The sequence below is a fragment of the Labrus bergylta genome, chromosome 19, assembly GCF_963930695.1.
Source record: "Labrus bergylta chromosome 19, fLabBer1.1, whole genome shotgun sequence".
NCBI classification, from domain to species: Eukaryota; Metazoa; Chordata; class Actinopteri; order Labriformes; family Labridae; genus Labrus; species Labrus bergylta.
This window is the reverse complement of record NC_089213.1, coordinates 16,800,180-16,818,092: the sequence shown is the minus strand read 5'-3', so window position 1 is coordinate 16,818,092 and position 17,913 is coordinate 16,800,180. Positions and strand designations below refer to the sequence as shown.

Here is a 17,913-nt window from a genome sequence, read left to right as displayed (position 1 = left end):
GACATTACAAACATTTACTCCTTTTTTATTATTACAAATAAGAGACAACTTTAAACAATGAAAATAGTCTCAAAATGTGTATACAAGATGAATGAAAATTATTTTTCTGAAATGTCAATGTGCCACATGGTGCCTTTAAAAGACCTGTGCAAATACACACAAATGTAAAAATCTGCTCAAAAGAAAAAAAGAAACAGAAATAATCGGCTGTTGGCTTAAGTCCTGCAGAGTAATTCCTCATACATATTTCATGTAACCTGAGACAGTTTCAGTAATGAACTCAAAAAAGCACAAAAGTATTTCTACTGTGTGAACTCACAGAAGACTGGAAGACAACATGAACGAGTGACTTGAGTGAATTTTTTGGCACATTAAAGACAATTTAGAGTTCATCGTGTTTGTAGGTAAACTCTCTGGAGGAAATGACGCCGTCTTTGTTCTCGTCCTCTTTGGCGAAGATATCAGCCACCATGTTCTCATGTAGGGTGTCGTTGGCAGGGTAGCCATGGCGCTCAAACTCTTTCCTGAGGTATTCTTTCACCTGGTGGAGGAGATCGGGATGAGTTACAGTGTTCAGAATTGACTTTGGATGACTGATCTGTCTTTTACCTCCAACTACACAATAGAAGGCATGTTAATAAGAGGACGCCTACATCACATCTATTTACAGTAGTATGTGTAGTCACATGAATATTGAAATATTAAATAGTTCAAGGAAGAATGTGCAACATTTTACACATAAATACAGCAGAAATCAAGTATATCCTGTGTAAATGTCTCTCTGAGTCATGAGCCAGCTGTACAGTGGTTGGAGCCATGTTTACATCATGTTTACATGGACTGGAGAGCCTTTTGTAAAAAGCTGTTTTAGTCAAGGACTAGAGAAAAGAAGAATAACATACTAACTGCTTATTTGGATGTCACGTTAGTGTGTTAAGATCACGGTCATTCTGTGTCAATTTATGTGCAATATGAAGCTACGAGCGAACTAGAGTGTGCTAACATTAGCCTGCTAACACGAGCAGGGCACAGGCAATTGTAGCTCGAGCAAAGGACAATTATGTCCGCTGCTTGCACTTAATGGTGCTTAATTATGGTGCGTTTTAATTGATAACTCCTTTTTGGTGAACGCGAGTGGAGAGGGGTTGGAGGTGTGACACTGGAGGAGAGCGGAGGCTTCAGAATAGCGGAGGTGTCGCCAAACAGCGGTTTGTTTTGGTTTCATGCTGGTGCTCAAGGGCGACATCTACTGGATCAAAAAGTCACACATTCTTCCTTTAAGGTATTACTTGTCTTCACCTCATTCCTCGATAGCTTCCAGTCATCGTTGAGGTCCATCTCCTGGAAGGACTCGTGTGACCTCGGCCCATTTCTGATCTCAAGCACCTCGATGATGAAGGTGAGTGTGCTCTCAGGTGGGATCTTGCCTGACATTGGACGACAACAATCACAGTGCAGGACGTTAAATTAAACTTTGTCTGGCTTTCATCTCCAGAAGAGTTCATAAACATGCTGCATACAATTGTGAGTATTAAAATCAGAAATGTAAGTGCCATTGAGAAGCAAACTTTGGGTGCATAACGAGTCACACATGTCATACAGTTGTCTTCATGCTGTCAGTTAATTAGACATGGGAGAGATGGATGCGATTGGTTAGGGTGATGTGTGCTTACCAGGGCAGAGCACACTACTGTTCACATGCTCCATGTAGACAATAAGTGGACTAATATCACTGAATGAAGCCTTCATTCAGCGTTTGAGTCCTAAACAGCCATTTAAAACAAGACAGACAGATAAAACATGCATAAATAAGTTCCATAATAATAATAAAAGTGCTTCATGCAGCAGAGCTTACATCATGCTATGAAGAGAGCAACAACTACCTTTCCCTTCCTTCCCATAGGCCAGAGCTGGAGGTACGATGAGTTTCCGCTTCTCTCCAGAGCACATGTCCTGCAGGCCTTTATCCCAGCCTTTGATCACCTCTCTGATACCCAGAGTGAACCACACTGCCTGCTTGTCTCCATGACTTCGACTAGTGGACACACAGAAACAGAAACAGTAGATCAGTGTCTGAGAAGGGAATAATTGAGATTTTTTTTTAAAGATTTTTTTTTAGGCTTTTTGTGCCTTTATTGTGGAGATGGGGCTATTTGATTTCTTTCTGTTTCACTGATTCTCTTATTGTTGCCCTGAGTGAATTTGTCACAACCAAAATTGCAGTAAGAATCACAAACTCTAATCCAACCAAAGGGCTGGCTTGTTTAAGCTTGGCTCTGCAAATTAGTTTTTACATGTGCAGGAGGTTCTGTGGGTGTTAAATTACAGTTTCTTATCTTACTGTTTTTATGTAGTTAGTTTGGATTCCGGATGTTTTTAATTTCTCTGTTTACCCTCTGCTACCTTTATAGATTTCCACATTTTTTTGTCTTCTTGGTGTAAATTCATATAAACTGTCACTGGACAAAAAGGACCTGATTCCCTTATTTATCCAGGTACTTTGTAAACTCTTTGTGCCATATAAATAAAGTTACTCGACGTGTCTGTAAGAAATCTGTACATCAAGGATAGTCAAATGGCAGAAAATGTAAGGGGTAATGTGAAATAAATATATTTTTATAGGCTACAATTTGGCGGCCTGACCCTTTAAAGTTATATCACGTGACCCTTTGCAAGGAGGCGTCACCAAGGAGACGTCCCGCGTGCGCCAACACGAACATGTTGCTCGGCTGAAGGAATGTCATGTAAACCTAATGTAACAAGCAACAAGCCAACAATGTCAACTTCACTACAAATGTGTTCAAGCTGATAAAGAAAAGTGAAGACAGGAAGTAGCGTCCATACAACGTAACCATTGGGATAAATAGAGAACAACTTTTTAACATGGTAACAACTAATCACGCCCAACTCAGGAGGCTGTTTAAGCACATACCTGGAGTGAATCAGGGTCCCGTTCTCCAAGTACCCCTCATGATGTACCAACAGGATGTCTCCGTATTTTGACTTTCGGTGACAGAGAAAAGGTTTGTGCAGGACTTCTATCTGCACCTCCGCTTCAGGCAGCTTCCCCCCGCTGACAGACAGAAGCAGAGAGGAGCAGAGCCAGCTCAGCACCGACAGCAGCATTCTTACACACTACAGCCAGACCGAGACAACCACAGGGCACAGAGGCAAGGAAAACTTTTGGAACAAATGTTGTGCAGGCGTGCAGATGGTCCTCTACGTGGCACGGTGGCTGTTTCATTATACGTGTTGTTGCAGGAAGTCTTCTTCTGATTGGTGGCTTTGATTTTTTTTTTTTAAACCCCGCCCACAGACACTTTGACTCAGGGAATCAGGACTCTGATGTGTTTGGCCTACAATCTTTATTTGAGTATCATGTTTTAGTAAATTTACAGTCATGCAGGAAGAGTATCCACTGATCATATTTGACTGAATTACTAACTGAGCAGTTTCTTCATGCTGCTGGAGGGTACTGTTGTTGTTTTCTTCTTGTTTAAGTGTTACACATATCTTTTGTCTGGGCTATATCGAGACATCCATTTGAATTGGGAAAACGTAGGCGATACATTTACAGCACAATATAAAGTTTCTAGCTGTGTTCTGGTACACATTATCATGCAATATTATAACATTGCACTTTACATGTCTTGCACAGGAGTAAACACATTTGCACACCCCGGATTTGCATACTACAGTCATCAGCATCAGCAATATCATTGCTTCTTTAAGAAAAGGTTATTTGACCCTTACTCATTACAAAATAAGATCAGGAAATAGCTTATTTCTATATCAACAGTCAGCAAGTCATACACATTGTAAGTATTTAATATGATACAATCATTTAAAGGTTCCCTGTCATCACAAGTGTCCGTAACAGTCCTGCAGCCGATAGAGGGACAGTTACATAAAGCTGCTCCCTGAGTCCAATAAAGTTAAAGACCAGGGGGAGACGGGTCCATTCAAAGCAGACTCCCGTGACTTTTCATGGCTCAGAGCAGGCACAAGAGCTTCCCTTGAGGACTCTTTCTTAGTCCAGCAGGTAACTTTTAAAGGGTAAAACTTCAGGAGAAATCTGGAGTACATTCCCCGTAATTAAGTAGAGATGCCCATCTTTTCTTTTTTTTTTCCACTTTTCAGTTCAGGTGAAGTACTTGCAACCAGTGGAATCAATGAGGCAAGAGTCTGTGCATCTGAGCTGCCCAAAGGACCTGCAGAAGACAAGGAACAATATGTATTATTCAAAAGTGAATAGTTACATTGAGTAATGGTAGAAGTTGGGCTGCAAACCTCAAATAGCTTTTTTTTAGAGACATGGTTATCAATTTGGGAAATGTGTAATGGCAGGTTAATACCAGTCTTATTTCTGCACATCAAATATGAAGCTAGAACTGGCAGTTAATTAGCTTAGCTTAGCATGAAGTCTCAAAACATTATGAAACGGCAGCCTTCTGGCTCTTGTCAAAATGTTTGACAAGTGGGTTTGATCAGTATCTGAAGTTCTGACCAGCCAAACAAATAAAGGTTTTAAAATGATAGTTTCTGGTTGGACAGGAATTGTGCATGTCATTATGTTAAGCTAAATTAACCCACATGCGAATGGCATCAATCTTTTCAATTCTCAGTAAAAAAGCAAATATGCATATTTTACCAAACTTCTGAATTACTGTATAACTTTAAGAAATAGATTTTTTTTTTATATAAGTTATAATTCATGATACAGTAAGTGCTGGCAGCATAATGCAGCCTCATTTAAGAGACATCATCAATAAAAGTAAATAATATAATTTAAGTGACCTGTACAGTCTTTAGCTTAAGATGGTTGCAGATTTTTTTTAAATAAATTAATTGCACTATCTTGGCCAAGGAGAAGATGAGGAATGGTGGCCCAAAGACGCAGGTCAATAAAGTAAAAAAAAAAAAAAAAAAAAACATACCCAGGAAGATAGGATTTACAGGTCTGATAACCAAAGTCCTTTCCATCACACTCCTCCATGCCTTCATGTCGGTATCCGTCTCCACAGTAGGCCCACTTACAGTCTGAGGGGACATGGGGAAAACGCAGGAGTAAGGAGAGAGCAAGGGAGGAAAGAAAGAGAGAGAAGACATTACTAATGCTTTGGCACTCCTGTGTGTTTCAGGGATGCCAATACAGCATTTTCTGCTAATTTAATTGAAAGGAGAAGTGAGAGGATGGCAGGAAAAGAGAGGGCAAGATTAATGAAAGATCAAGGAAAAGTTTCATAGTGTGCGTTGCTTTCATGCGCTGCCCTGTGGGCTCAGACTCTGTGGTGCACTGTGGCGACGCTCTGCAGGGTATCTCATGAACAGCTGGGTGTGAGACAGCAAAGTGGTGCTTGTGCAGCAAAAAGTCTAACTTACTCTGTTCTGTTTTCAAGACTAACATGCATAGTTATTGGTCTAAATTGTTGTCATACATGGTCCTTTACATAAAGAATAACAAAGCTTGCAGGTTACTCACTGAGACAAGCATCAGTGATGATCTGGTTTCCATCATCACACTCCTCTCCGTGCTGAGGCTGCACCTTTCCATCCCCACACACACCAACTCTGTCCGGGACTTTCTCTGTGGACTGGAACGGCTGGAAGGGCTTCAAACCAAATCAAAGACGACCTTATTAGCCACTGAGAAAGCATAGGTTAATAGTAAATGGACTCGAGCTTGTGTATCTCTTTTTTCGTCTTCTGACCACTCAAAGCATTTCTTACACCACCGGTCACATTCACTCATTCACACATTCACAAAATGATGGCAGAGGGTGCTACATAAAGTGTCCATCAGTATTAACGAATCCCGTTCATACACATTCACACATCGCTGCACAGTAGTGGGAACAATTCGGGATTCAGTGTCTTTCTCAAGGACATTTCAACATGTGTCTGCTGAAGCTGGGGATCAAACCCCCCCTGACCTTTTGTTTGAATGTAGCCTACATTGCAGCGCCCTCTGTATTATGCCAGGGGGCATTACCATTAAGGTAATGAACTTCCAGTGTTTCCTACACAGACTTAACCTAGGCCCCACACCCAGGTATATTAATACCTGTTTTAATGACCTTCCACTGGCTACCCATTTCTTTTAGGATTGATTTTAAGGTTTTACTTCTTACTTTTATAGCACTTCACGGTCTGGCCCCAGAATATATTTCTGAACTGCTGTCCCCTTACCAGCCAGTGCGTAACCTGAGATCCTCAGGCAGGAACCCTCCTTACTGTTCACACCTCATACTTGAAAACTAAAGGAGATCGAGCATTTGTAGCTCGGGCTCCTCGGCTGTGGAACGACCTGCCTGAGGATCTCAGACTAGCTACATCAGTATCTTCTTTTAAATCACTTTTAAAAACACATTTTTATCGTAAGGCCTTCTTATAATCCTGGTTTCATCCAGGATGTTTTATTTGTTTCACTGTTAACTTTAACCAATCTTTGTCTCGGTTGTTTCTCTTTTGTCTGTTAATTGAATGATTGCTGCACTGTTGTTTTATTTTTCAAGCTTTTAATAGGATTTTATTGTTGTGTATTTGTTGGGATTTTTTTTTTCTTTTCTTTTTTCTGTAAAGCACTTTGTGACGTTGGTTTTGATAAGTGCTTTATAAATAAACTTTATTATTATTATTATAATGATAGCCCAAGTAGGCCTTTCTGGAAGCCATTTTAACATGGTCCATTTTAAGTTGATCTTCTTACTACAAGTGTTGCTGGAGCATTTTGACCTCTTCTAAGCCTTTCACTCTTCGTGCACCTTGTCACTTGGTGAAGTTTGTGCCAGAAAATCCTCTTTTTCTTCAAGCCATTTTAACCTAACATGTTTATCTTCTGAGTAATCAGGGATAAATCAGTGCACACTCTGCGCTGGCTCTGCCCCTCCTGCTCATGTTCACTGTGACAGGAACTCATGGTACTGTGAAACACTCTTTTCACGTCCCCTCTTGTATAAACGTACTGGTTGTTTTTGTATCTCTCCTGTTTGATGCCAACTTCTGCTGGTGTTTTGTACTGTAAGTGCATCTGTTTGTGCACATTGTTATTCGGTTACGTTATCAAGTTGATTTGGCTTGTTATGAACGACGTGGTTGTAACATTAAGCTTCCTCCTCACACGACTCAGCTGCTGTAGAAACAGATTGTTGGTAAAAACGAAATAAAACTTATGATGATATGAACTTATGACTTATGACTCATTAAGTTATGATTTCCGGTGATTACTCTATATGCTGTCTAATCAGATAAAGGCATAAAAGCTCTAAAATAGATCTTTCAAATAAAGCAGTGTATGCTGTTATATTAGATGTACTGTATGTTGCTTTGTCCCTAAATAGTTATTTCTTTTTAATTTTTTTTTTTTAATTTAACTGATGTAAATATGTTTGATTTGATTTTTAACTTCTATTTTTATTTTTAATAATTATATTCCCGTCCCCTGTTTTCTTGAGCTGCTGTAATGCATAAATTTCCCCCACGGGGGATCAATGAAGTTTATCTTTATCTTTATCTTTAAAAGTGGCTTGTAAGTTATTTCAGTTCTATGTCCCCTTAAGTTGCAAGTCTTTATTCTGCAGACAATTTTTCAAATTCATTCTACAGATATATCAGTTTGTTAGCAAAAGACATGTCTGATAGTGTGTTTAGGGGTTATGTATTCATTGGTCAATGTTTGAAAAATGACAGCATCTAGCACTTGTTTTTAGAAAATCCAGTGTAAATACGTCGTATTGCGATTTAAAACACTCTTATAGTTATCACCTGAATGGGCTTCCATCCGTCTTTATCTTTGAAGTAGAGCATCTTCTGATCTTTCCTGAATGCTATTGCATTGTCCAGTTGTTGATTTTCCATCTCCTCCTCACTGTTTACAACAAATATCTACACACATACAGGAGAAAGGTAAAGCTGATGAGAAATGATTTATCATCTTTGAGTGTGGATATTGTAAGGTTGCAGTTTTAACTGAACAGTGTCTTACTGCAGGGACTTTGTTAGGATCAGTCCGCTGTGTGTAGCTTCCAAAAGGAGCATTGTTAGCACCATGGGTAGAATCACAGTCACAACGACCTGCTGGACCTGGAAGACCCTTCTCTCCCTTTTCCCCCACTAGATATAGACCTGCAAAAATCAAAGAATGTGTGGCAAAGAAGATGACTTTAACACTCATGTGACTACATCATATTTTGATATAACACAAAGTGGCAACTTGTACTATTTAATGTATACATTAGCGCTAATCATGATCTTCTGGCTATTATGAAGAGATGAATGTTTATAATTCACCAACAGCTAGCTCTCTATGGGGGGTAACTTTCTTTAACTAGTTACTTAGGTTAATGTTTTTAAGACTTAAGTTGACAAACCAGTGTGTAACATCATGGTGGCTACATCAACTTCTTATGAAGTCTATGTAGTATAGATTTAAAACTTAAATTTGAAGTTAATTAACTAATGAGCTATTGTACCTGAGGCAGGTGGACCAGGTGGCCCGGGATGTCCGTTCGGACCAGCGGGTCCTGGGGGTCCCATAACTCCTGGTGTTCCACTGTGGCCTTTCATGCCCTGTGCAAACCAGGCAACATCCAAACATCAGGGAATACAAGCATACATAAACATGCAGTGGAAGTGACCTCCATGCTTTTTCCACTTGTGCATAGCTCTGGTAATCTAGTCCATGGAAAATAAACGTGTGAGTGATGTATAGATATATAGAGATGACAAAGACCCTACATCACCTATGTAAGTCTAAAGTTAGCACTGGATATGAAGTTGTGACATATAGCTGGTGAAAGATATAGCTCTTCGTTCACAGAGTCTAAGTGTGAACACCAGGGTTAATTGATGCTGTCACAATGCGTTTAAATGTGTGGAACTTCTGATGCCAACAAACATCTTACACATATATGTCAAAAACATATTGTTCACAGAGGGAACAAACACCCTGTGCATTATTCTTCAACGTCTTTCCGCACCTGCTTGCCTCTCTTCCCAGGCCGTCCAGAGGGTCCTCTCTTCCCTGAGTTTCCTGGCTCTCCCTTTGGTCCCTGTTCACCCTGGGAATGGAGTTGAGGAAGGATCAGTTTAAATCCTGTTCTCAACTGTAGTTATTATGGAACCATTCTTACCTTCTGTCCAAGCATCCCAGGCAAACCAATGGAGCCCTAAATGGAGACGAAATGAGAGCATGATGTGAGAAAAGTCATTAACTCAGTAGAGCAGATCTCATAAAGTGTTTAATGATCATTTGTTCCAAATTTGAGATAGAGGAGTCAAAAGAGCCTGAAATGAAGGGACCTGAAAAAAGTGTCTCAAGTATTGAACATAGTAAAAAATGCCATTAGTGAAAGACACACATAAATGGGACACAAAGAAGTACCATCACAAAATCTAAAAAATAACAAGGGCCTGAAATTAATATATTTCTCCACCAACCTTATCGCCCTTTGGTCCTGCTGCTCCAGGGTCTCCACGAGTCCCCTTTTAAAAAGAATGAAGAGAAAAACACTAAAATAAGGATAGAGTATTTTTAAAGTTACAACTGTGTACAGTTAGAATTGATTCTTAAATTACCTTATCTCCTTTGTAACCAGGCAAACCCTGAAAAGATAAGTAAGTGATACAACATCAGATCGAAACTCAATAATGGTCGACAAAAACCTTAAGTCTGTCTTTACTGGGGATGTATTTGTCAACTAAACGATTAAACATTTTAACCCTCACAAATCGGCACCAGAATTACTAGTCAGTTAGCTATTAATATATAACATGTCCTCAAATGTTGTGTCCAAGCTGTAATGCAGCCATCCACCACTAGATGTAGTTAATGCTTCAGTTAATGGGCCTGCTCTCCCTGCTCTACTGCCCAGATGTAAACCAGCACTGTAGGCAGATGGCATGTCATAGGAGAAGCGCAGTATGACAGACAGTGTATTGATCTAGCAATTTGAGATAGAGTTGTATTTAGGCTGTGTCATCTGCTAATGTTAGCAGCATTCTGCAAACAAATCTGACATTGTATACTCGCACAAGTTGGTATCCTGCTCGGCCTGAAAAGATAACCAGGCTCACAGGATATAAAGTATTTTCTTGCTTTTAGACTGGTAAACTTATTTGAATTCCAAATTTCCATTTCATAAACAGGCACATTAGTGGCTAGAGTAGAAACATCCCTAGTCTTTGCTAACATGTTCACAATTCTGCTTATGATGTCAAAAAGATATGACTTACTTTTGTTCCAGGTGGTCCCCTCAGTCCTGGTAATCCCATGAGTCCTGGATCCCCCTTTTCACCCTTAAAAAGGACACAAAAATAAGTAACAGTTCATCCTATATTTTAAGGCAAATCTAGAGGATAGGACGTACCTTAGGTCCCTCTGGACCAGGCCATCCTTGTAGACCTGGTTTCCCCGGGAGGCCTGGAGCCCCAGTACGACCCTACAGAGACACAGAGATTGATGCAAAAAATATAAATGCTTTTTCTGTTTACTTTGGATCAAACATTACCATTCACTGTCTTGACAAGAGTTACAGAACATGATCTGTATCCCTCTAAAGTCGACTTCAAATTCATAAGGCTATTGCTAATACCCTGTTATATTAGCATGCTGAGCTAAGCTTAAATCCTGAAAACAGGGGAACAGCTAGCATAGCTTTGTGACAATAACAAGCTGTTATTGTTTTCTGTTGCTTGGTTCTGCTATTGTACGTTGCTCTATATGCTGATACAAATATCTCTGTTGATCAAAATGATAATTTTCAAATGATAATTGATTCACAAGAAAGTATTTTCTTGTGAATCAATAAGGGGCAGAAGCACTTCAAACTGACCTCCTGAGATTTCTTAACCAGAAGTAATAGAGTAAAAAAACATACATGCTAAACCACAATATTGCCACTAAGACTGGCTTTTTAGTGGACAGGAATAAAGGCTTAATAGAACTTGTTCTGTTGCCAGTTCTCTGAAAGCAGGAAAGCCAAACAGATTACACAATAGCCCCACATCTCAGTGACACCAGGACAAGAACTCCAGAGCTGCTGCCATGCTAGCAGTGTACTCTCATTTAGCTCCTTGTCATTAAAACTGCAGCCTATAGAGACACCACGGACCTGCCGCCGTGTGGAATGATTTATCATGGAGAGCGAAAGCACTTAGGGAGATTAAAGTGCAGAAGTGGATCGCTGAAGCTTGGATCAGCAGGACTTGAGTCCAGCACAAGGGCTAATGGAGCCAGGCCAAGGAAAGGAAAAGAGGGAAGGAAGACACCAAGGAAAAAGAAAAGATGAGAGAGAGGTGAGGAGCAGAAGAGTGACAGGAGACTTTCAGGGTTGTGATCAACCTTCGTTGCGTGGTCAGAGCAGCTTCTGAGACTAATGTAGCTTGACCCATTTAGCAGCTGCAGAGGATATTCTGAGCGCATCAATAGACAAATCACATCACAGAGATTTAGAATGCATCGAGGGGACAACAGAGGCAGAAATATTGAGATCCCATTATTCCAAGGACATGCAAGATGGACCAGAGAGAGATGAGCAAGGAATCAAGACATGCAGGAGGGGAGGAGCGGCTCACCTTCAACCCGGGACGTCCAATTTCTCCCTGGAGAGGACAAATGAGAGTAGAGGAGATGAAGCGGTCTTTGGAGCAAAGAGGAACTCAAGGACACAAACAGAAATACTTCTGTAGCAAAATACATCACAAGCCTATTTCAAGAGCTTTATCAACACACCTTCTCCCCCTTTGGTCCTCTAATGCCTGGTAATCCGCTTTGACCCTGAAAAATGACAGCATATTTGTATCCAGCTCACACACTCTAAAAAAAACATGGTACATTTGTTAAAAATCAATACTAAAAGGGTAATTTTTCATTTCATGATTTTTTTTAAAATAATATTTCCATCCAGAGTACAATGTCTGATTAATGTGCTGTGATTTAATTAGACTTGAAAGTGGTGCAGCCCCTTATCGGAGGTTTGCAACATTTTTCTTTTTACCTCAGGCCCCTCGGGTCCTGGAGGTCCTGGAGGTCCAGGTGAACACCCAGGTGTCTCAGGTTTTTGTTTTTCCGGTATTCTTTCTCCAGAAACACTTGGCTCTAAGATGCTTATACCATCCTTTTGAAACATAAATTCAAAGAAAAATAGGAAGTTAAGGAAGTGATCTACTGTGAGATTACACAAGTGTAAATGGGGTGTATTTATGCATGTGTGACTTACGGGGATGCCCCGCTTCCACAGCTGAGGCGGCGGAGGGAAGAGTGGTGGCGGAGGGGGTGACATGAGGCAGCAGGGGTCAAACCTCAACGGCTCATCCAGCAAGCCGAGAACTGAGGGAAAGACATCCATCCAACAGCATTTAGTGATCAGTCTGTCATAATGAATTGAGATGGTGGAAAAAAAAAAAGCATGCAACATGTGTTCCTTTTGCACACTTGCAGTACTCACCTGAGTGTGTTGACAGGATGCTGTCCATGTAGGAGTGACGGGGTAGAGCCCACGCAGGACACAGAAAAATGTGCAAGGACACTGCAAGTTTGACCAGCTCCATCGTGCAGGTTTAACTTCCCCTAAAACATACACCACAAGCTGTCATACACGCACTCTATTTCTGCAGCCTGAACGTAATGCACTGACTGGTAGCTGTCAGTTTTCCTTATTGTCCCTCCCTTAGTCCTTTGAAGCCTCTCTCTCTCTCTCTCTCTCTCTCTCTCCTCATAGCATAATAAACTTGTTGCAGCTCAAGACTGCAGCAGATGCAGCCACCGCTGTAATTCCAGCCGTGCACCAAACCCTCAGCCTCGTGCCAGAATTAAAAACAGAGGGGGGGCGGGGGGGGGGCTACACAAACAGGCTTATTATGACAGAAATAAAAGAACAATCTTGCGGCTGACACAGGTCCATGCACACAAACATAGCAAGTGTGGTCACATTTTATCTGGTGAATGCAAGTTAATGATATTGGATAGAAGATATTACAAATCCTGAAAATGATCCAACCTTTTGACACGTGTTTTGCAGAAAACATGCTGCACTGTGTCCCATCAGTTATTCATAACTTCATTACCGTCTTCAAATGTCCTCCCCTTCCTCATATAATTAAAGGTGAAGCATGCCTTAATGCACAAATGCAAGCAGTGTCGTTTACACCCATGCCTTTTAATGCACGAGCACCACTTACCTTCCACTTGAGATGATGCCGCACTTGTGGACACGCAGGCTCGCGCTCCTCTTAGTGACCTGCTCGGTGTGCAGCCCTGCAGACTGTAGCTCCTCTGACTTCTGGCAAGATGCAGCCAATCTGGAACGCTAATAAATCTGATCCACTTATCGGCCTGCTTCTTTCCCTCAGCTGATCAATAACACCAGTATTGAGGAGGGAGGGGCCCTTTTTTTTTTTTTTTTTTTTTTTTTAAATCCCGGTGCTAAATGCTCACTAGTGGGGCCAACACAGCGGTGGCAGCCCCGTCTCAGCGGCTCTGAATGATAGGTTCATTAAGCGCTGTCAAATCTGGATCGACTTCAGAGCAACGTGCTGGATAGCTGGCATGGCTCTGACATTTCAAATCAGAATGCTTACAGTCGTTTGGCACGATGAGTGGCGCTGATGTGCGCTATAGTAGCGAAATGGCGCCCTCTGCTGGACATATCAGTTAATGGAAAATATATCAATAAAATCAATATTCAGAAATGTTACATACCTTCACTCTGCATTTTGACATGCAAATACACTGTATAGATGTGTGAATTTACCCTACGCTGTTCATACAAAGGCTAGCTTTCTGAATTTAAAAAAGAACCTTTATTCCCTTAAAGGGACAGTATATTGATCTAGGAATTTGACATATAGTTGTATCTAGGCTGTGTCAAGTTAAACCATCATCTATTCATCCATTTTAGTTTTGCTTTTATAAATATGTTTCAATTTAACTGTTTCATGACCTCACAAACTACAAACATATATTAAGTACAGCAAGTGACTGAACGAGTAGGTGTGCCATTTCAAAGAGGAAGGAAACAATGCAATCCCAGTGAGAGTACTTTAGTATCACAAAGACAGTTTTTAAAGCCACATCTGTTACTCAATACAAGGTATTGCTTAAAAAAGAAAAAAACAAAGGTATAAAACAGTAACTTGTAAAAAGTGTATATAAATGTAAACATTTAGCCTTTTATTATACATTGAGTTTAAGGGTAATGAATCTAACATAAACCTTTGTTACTTACATATAGTTTCATCAGAACATTCTGTTCTTGAACGGAAAATGGACTTGAGCTTGTATAGTGCTTTAGTCTTATTAAAGCACTATTACACTGCAGGTCACACCTACACATTCACACCATTCACACACTAATGGCAGAGGCTGCTATGTAAAATGTCCATCAGTAAATAATCCCATTCATACGTCGCAGACAAAGCAGAAGGAGCAATTTGGGGTTAAGTCTCTTGCCCAAGGACACATCGGACATGTAGCAGCAGGAGCTGGGGATCGAACCTCCAACCTGTCAGCTGAGAGACGACTAACTCAACCGTTCTTAAGTCAAATGAAAGTAGAACATTTAAAAATTCCAACATACGTATTTTGTAGTGCAGCTTTGTAAAATCAAAGTGATGACCCGGCTTAGACAAGAGAAGAAAATAGAGACAATTTTAAAGTTCACCCGTTTAAAGGAAGTAAAAAAAACAAAACAACCACAAACAATGCAGCAGGAGAGCTAGTGGCAAAAAATGCAAAGTGTGTAGTTTAGGTGCAAGCAGTAGTCTTATTTGTAGGTAAACAACTCAGAAAGTCCGAATGCAACGCTGCCCCTTTAAGAAGCCTTAACTGAGAACAGTCTGGAAAATCCACATGTAACTTGAAGGCGGACTCATGTGATAATTAAAAACAGTCTCCCACACACAGAAACACTGTGGCAACAATGCTCCAGAGTAACACAACGTAGTCATGTGAATTTAAAAAATCTAATGCAAATTATGACTCAAACTTAAAACAAAAAAATCACACTGTGATCTTACAGTTTAGCGCTTATGTCCACAGCAGTGTGTGTGTGTGTGTGTGTGTGTGTGTGTGTGTGTGTGTGCTGTGCACTGACAACACTAGGAGGTGGCATCCTTTAAATAAGCGATGATATTCTTCCTGTCTTTTTTCTTTCTGAGTCCACTGAAGATCATCTTGGTACCAGGAATGAACTTCTTAGGGTTTGTTAGGTAGACATCTAGCGTTTCCTCCTCCCAAATGATACCTGAATGAAACAAACACACATGTTCAACACTTTTGTCATATTGAACATTATCGTGTTCGGACACATTTGCATTGTCACACTTGAGATTCCTGCTTGTGTTTAGTTTTATTGCCTCGTGTTCGAGCAGAGCTGTTCAGCCTGTTCAGACCTGCTGCTCTGACTGACACGACACAACATACAGCAGCTCCTACGCTCTTTGTAACCGCCGCCCTTACATTCAGAGGCACATTTTATTGTTATATTTAAGTAAAGAGTCACGATATATATGTCACCATGTTAAAACCACATTAAAATTGTCAGTTTAGTGAACAAGTGAACTGGAATACCTTTTTCTTTTTTATTAAACAATACCTTAAAATGCAATATGCATGATGATGCCATTCTGCATTGATAAAAGACACATTCTTTCTTTTCTCTGCACTTCTTTGAACACTTCTTCAAGGTATAGGCTATACACAAGGTCTGCATGATGCTCTTTGACAGGTAATATGTTGTGATACGCTCTGTGACAACCTGGAGTATAAGTGTAAACAAAACGAAAGCTTTAGACACTATGGAGGAATTATTATTTTACATGGAACCTCTTTCTTTTGTTGTGCATGCTCTTGTGTGGCCTGTTCACGATTCTGACAATTTGACATTGAGCAAACAGTTATCTGCACCTTTGTTGACGTTGGCTGCTGTGTAGTTGTAGCCAGGTGACTGTCCAGTCTTCCTTCCAAACAAACCCCACAGGTTGGGTCCCTGCTTGTGTTTGCCCTCCTTCTCCACTGTGTGACAAGCCGAACATTTCTGCACAAACGCCTTCTTCCCTTTCTCGATGTCTCCCATGATGAGCCGCTGGAGGAGATGAAAAACACACAGTGTGTTTAAAGTGTAGTTCAGGCACAGTAGGCTGACTGCCCCAAGGCACCGAGGGTAGAGAAAACTCAGCTACCCTCAAACTTCCGGATTCGATGTTGGTAATAACAGAAGGACAAAAGATGAAAAACGCTAAATTTAAGAGGAAAACAGTCTTGAACAGTTTGTATCTGAAACTGAGCACAAACTTATAATTTGTTTACCAGCGTGGATAAAAAAGACTGCGCGTTGAATGGTAATAGTTGTGTCGTATAGACTTACTACATCGGGAAGAAGTAGCCTATTAAAACTGGAACGCGCATAATGCAATGTACGAAAGGCTGTTGCAAAGTGACACAATTTAGGCAGTAAATGGACATCAACCATGGCTATTATGAATATTTTTTTCAATCATTGCAGTAGCCTACCTGACGGCAGTGTGTAGTTCAAGGACCTCCAGGTAAAAGTTTCCTCCTTTTTTCAGAGTCAAACTTTGTAGACTCTAGAGTTGTATAACTCTCAGTTATCTTGAAGTAGGCCTATCTACCGTTCAGCCTGCTTTTAAACTAGCTGCTTCGGGGACACGATCGGATCTGAACCTTCATTGCTGAAGAATCTCAAATGCCCGTGAGGGGAGTGGCTGACTCGGAGAAAAGTCATGGCGCAACTAAAAGAGGAAGAAACCGAATATTTGAGTGACACCCATTATGACTTCAACTGCAGGTGAGGTTTGTTTCCAGTGTAGCTTATAGGGGACAGTTATCATTGGCTGTTCAGAAATGACTATATCAATATTATTGCTATATGTTCAATTGTGTCATCTGACTTCTTAGTGTAATGTTAGGATTTATAATGTTCGCTTAATGTGTTGTGGCTGTGCTCATGCGTGACTGATACATGCAATGAAGCATTAGCAGTAGAACAGGTTTTCCCCTGGTTTGCATTCTGCCACTGGGGTTAAACGCGCAGTAATGTCCCTGCAGTGGCTATAGGCTATATGAAAATATGTTGTGTTGTGAAAATATGTAGGTATGAAGGTATTTTCTGAGCAAAACTCCTGATCACCTGCCGGTGGCATTTGTAGGCCTACTTGAAGAAAATAGTCACACGTGTATTTGTGAATTTGAAGTCACAGAGAGTAACTCTTTAGGAGTTTAAAACTTGCAGAATTGTTTGTCTCTCCCACAAACACAACGCAACAGATATGGTGCATGCACATATGCCACGCTGATTATACTTGAATAGTAAAAAGCTTTGAAATGTCCTTTATTTATTCTTTTTTTCTTGACTTTTTGACTGAGCAAAGGTGAACTATACCATCATGACTATTTACCCACCCCTCTGTATTGAGGCACCTCACAGCAAGTTATACTGTAACAGTGAATCAGCAAAATCCCAGGGTCTGAAAAACTGACACACTGAAAAAGAATGCAGCCTTTAATGTGTTTTTGAACAGAGGTGACTTTTCTTGCCCTGACAGCTTTCTGTGTAGGAGGTCCGTCAAAACAGAACAGATTCAATATATATATATATATTTTTTATTAAAAAGAACATGGATTCTGAAGACAGCCACTTTGTGGATTATAAATGAAGTTTCCACAAGAGTTGACACCTCAGACACTTCAGGCCAAGGCTTCAGATGATTATTTCATTTAAACTTTAAGACACCAGCATGCAACATTTTGGAACAGAGTTGCAAAAAAAAAACCGTCATGTGAAAATTGGGCAAAAGTAATTCACTGTATTTTATTAATCCTCTATACACCGTTTAACACTCGCTAAAAACAACACTGTCAGACTTCTTTGCAGAGGCAGATAAAGGGATCATATA

The 17,913-nt window shown here is 40.4% G+C and overlaps 3 protein-coding genes across 4 annotated transcripts; all 3 read right to left on the bottom strand.

Moving 5' to 3' along the window:
- Nucleotides 1-9: 9 nt before the first annotated feature.
- LOC109994645 (peptidyl-prolyl cis-trans isomerase FKBP14) lies at nucleotides 10-3,244 on the bottom strand. Its single transcript, XM_020648083.3, has 4 exons — nucleotides 2,933-3,244; nucleotides 1,884-2,035; nucleotides 1,300-1,427; nucleotides 10-541 (listed from the first exon to the last, which is right to left on the bottom strand). Exons 1-4 carry the CDS (start codon nucleotides 3,124-3,126, stop codon nucleotides 383-385), a joined length of 633 nt encoding a protein of 210 aa, XP_020503739.1. The 5' UTR covers nucleotides 3,127-3,244; the 3' UTR covers nucleotides 10-382.
- Nucleotides 3,245-3,351: 107 nt separating this feature from the next.
- wu:fc38h03 (acetylcholinesterase collagenic tail peptide) lies at nucleotides 3,352-13,617 on the bottom strand. 2 transcript variants are annotated; one of them, XM_020648062.3, is made up of 18 exons: nucleotides 13,180-13,608; nucleotides 12,447-12,568; nucleotides 12,219-12,328; nucleotides 11,997-12,116; nucleotides 11,732-11,776; nucleotides 11,575-11,601; nucleotides 10,368-10,439; nucleotides 10,234-10,296; nucleotides 9,577-9,603; nucleotides 9,439-9,483; nucleotides 9,132-9,167; nucleotides 8,979-9,059; nucleotides 8,472-8,568; nucleotides 7,985-8,124; nucleotides 7,765-7,884; nucleotides 5,483-5,612; nucleotides 4,938-5,040; nucleotides 3,352-4,211 (listed from the first exon to the last, which is right to left on the bottom strand). In XM_020648062.3, the coding sequence occupies exons 2-18, from the start codon at nucleotides 12,547-12,549 to the stop codon at nucleotides 4,142-4,144; spliced, it is 1,389 nt and encodes a 462-aa protein (XP_020503718.1). In that variant the 5' UTR covers nucleotides 12,550-12,568; nucleotides 13,180-13,608; the 3' UTR covers nucleotides 3,352-4,141. The 2 variants fall into 2 exon arrangements, with proteins under 2 accessions (XP_020503718.1, XP_065804429.1); XM_065948357.1 differs by having other exon boundaries at nucleotides 11,997-12,328; nucleotides 13,180-13,617.
- Nucleotides 13,618-14,024: 407 nt separating this feature from the next.
- LOC109994631 (cytochrome c-a) lies at nucleotides 14,025-16,716 on the bottom strand. The gene is made up of 3 exons (XM_020648063.3): nucleotides 16,511-16,716; nucleotides 15,905-16,082; nucleotides 14,025-15,242 (listed from the first exon to the last, which is right to left on the bottom strand). The coding sequence occupies exons 2-3, from the start codon at nucleotides 16,071-16,073 to the stop codon at nucleotides 15,097-15,099; spliced, it is 315 nt and encodes a 104-aa protein (XP_020503719.1). The 5' UTR covers nucleotides 16,074-16,082; nucleotides 16,511-16,716; the 3' UTR covers nucleotides 14,025-15,096.
- Nucleotides 16,717-17,913: the final 1,197 nt, after the last annotated feature.

Coding starts and splice junctions, on each gene's coding strand:
- LOC109994645 (XM_020648083.3), bottom strand. CDS start 3,126: ATGCTGCTGTCGGTGCTGAGCTGGCTCTGCTCCTCTCTGCTTCTGTCT. Junction 1,428..1,883: donor CTATGGGAAGGAAGGGAAAG/GTAGTTGTTGCT, acceptor GTCCAATGTCAG/GCAAGATCCCACCTGAGAGC. Junction 542..1,299: donor GGAAGCTATCGAGGAATGAG/GTGAAGACAAGT, acceptor CTCCTCCACCAG/GTGAAAGAATACCTCAGGAA.
- wu:fc38h03 (XM_065948357.1), bottom strand. CDS start 12,549: ATGGAGCTGGTCAAACTTGCAGTGTCCTTGCACATTTTTCTGTGTCCT. Junction 12,329..12,446: donor CATCCTGTCAACACACTCAG/GTGAGTACTGCA, acceptor TCTTTCCCTCAG/TTCTCGGCTTGCTGGATGAG. Junction 9,484..9,576: donor CTGGTTACAAAGGAGATAAG/GTAATTTAAGAA, acceptor TCTTTTTAAAAG/GGGACTCGTGGAGACCCTGG.
- LOC109994631 (XM_020648063.3), bottom strand. CDS start 16,073: ATGGGAGACATCGAGAAAGGGAAGAAGGCGTTTGTGCAGAAATGTTCG. Junction 15,243..15,904: donor AGCAGCCAACGTCAACAAAG/GTGCAGATAACT, acceptor TGTTTCATTCAG/GTATCATTTGGGAGGAGGAA.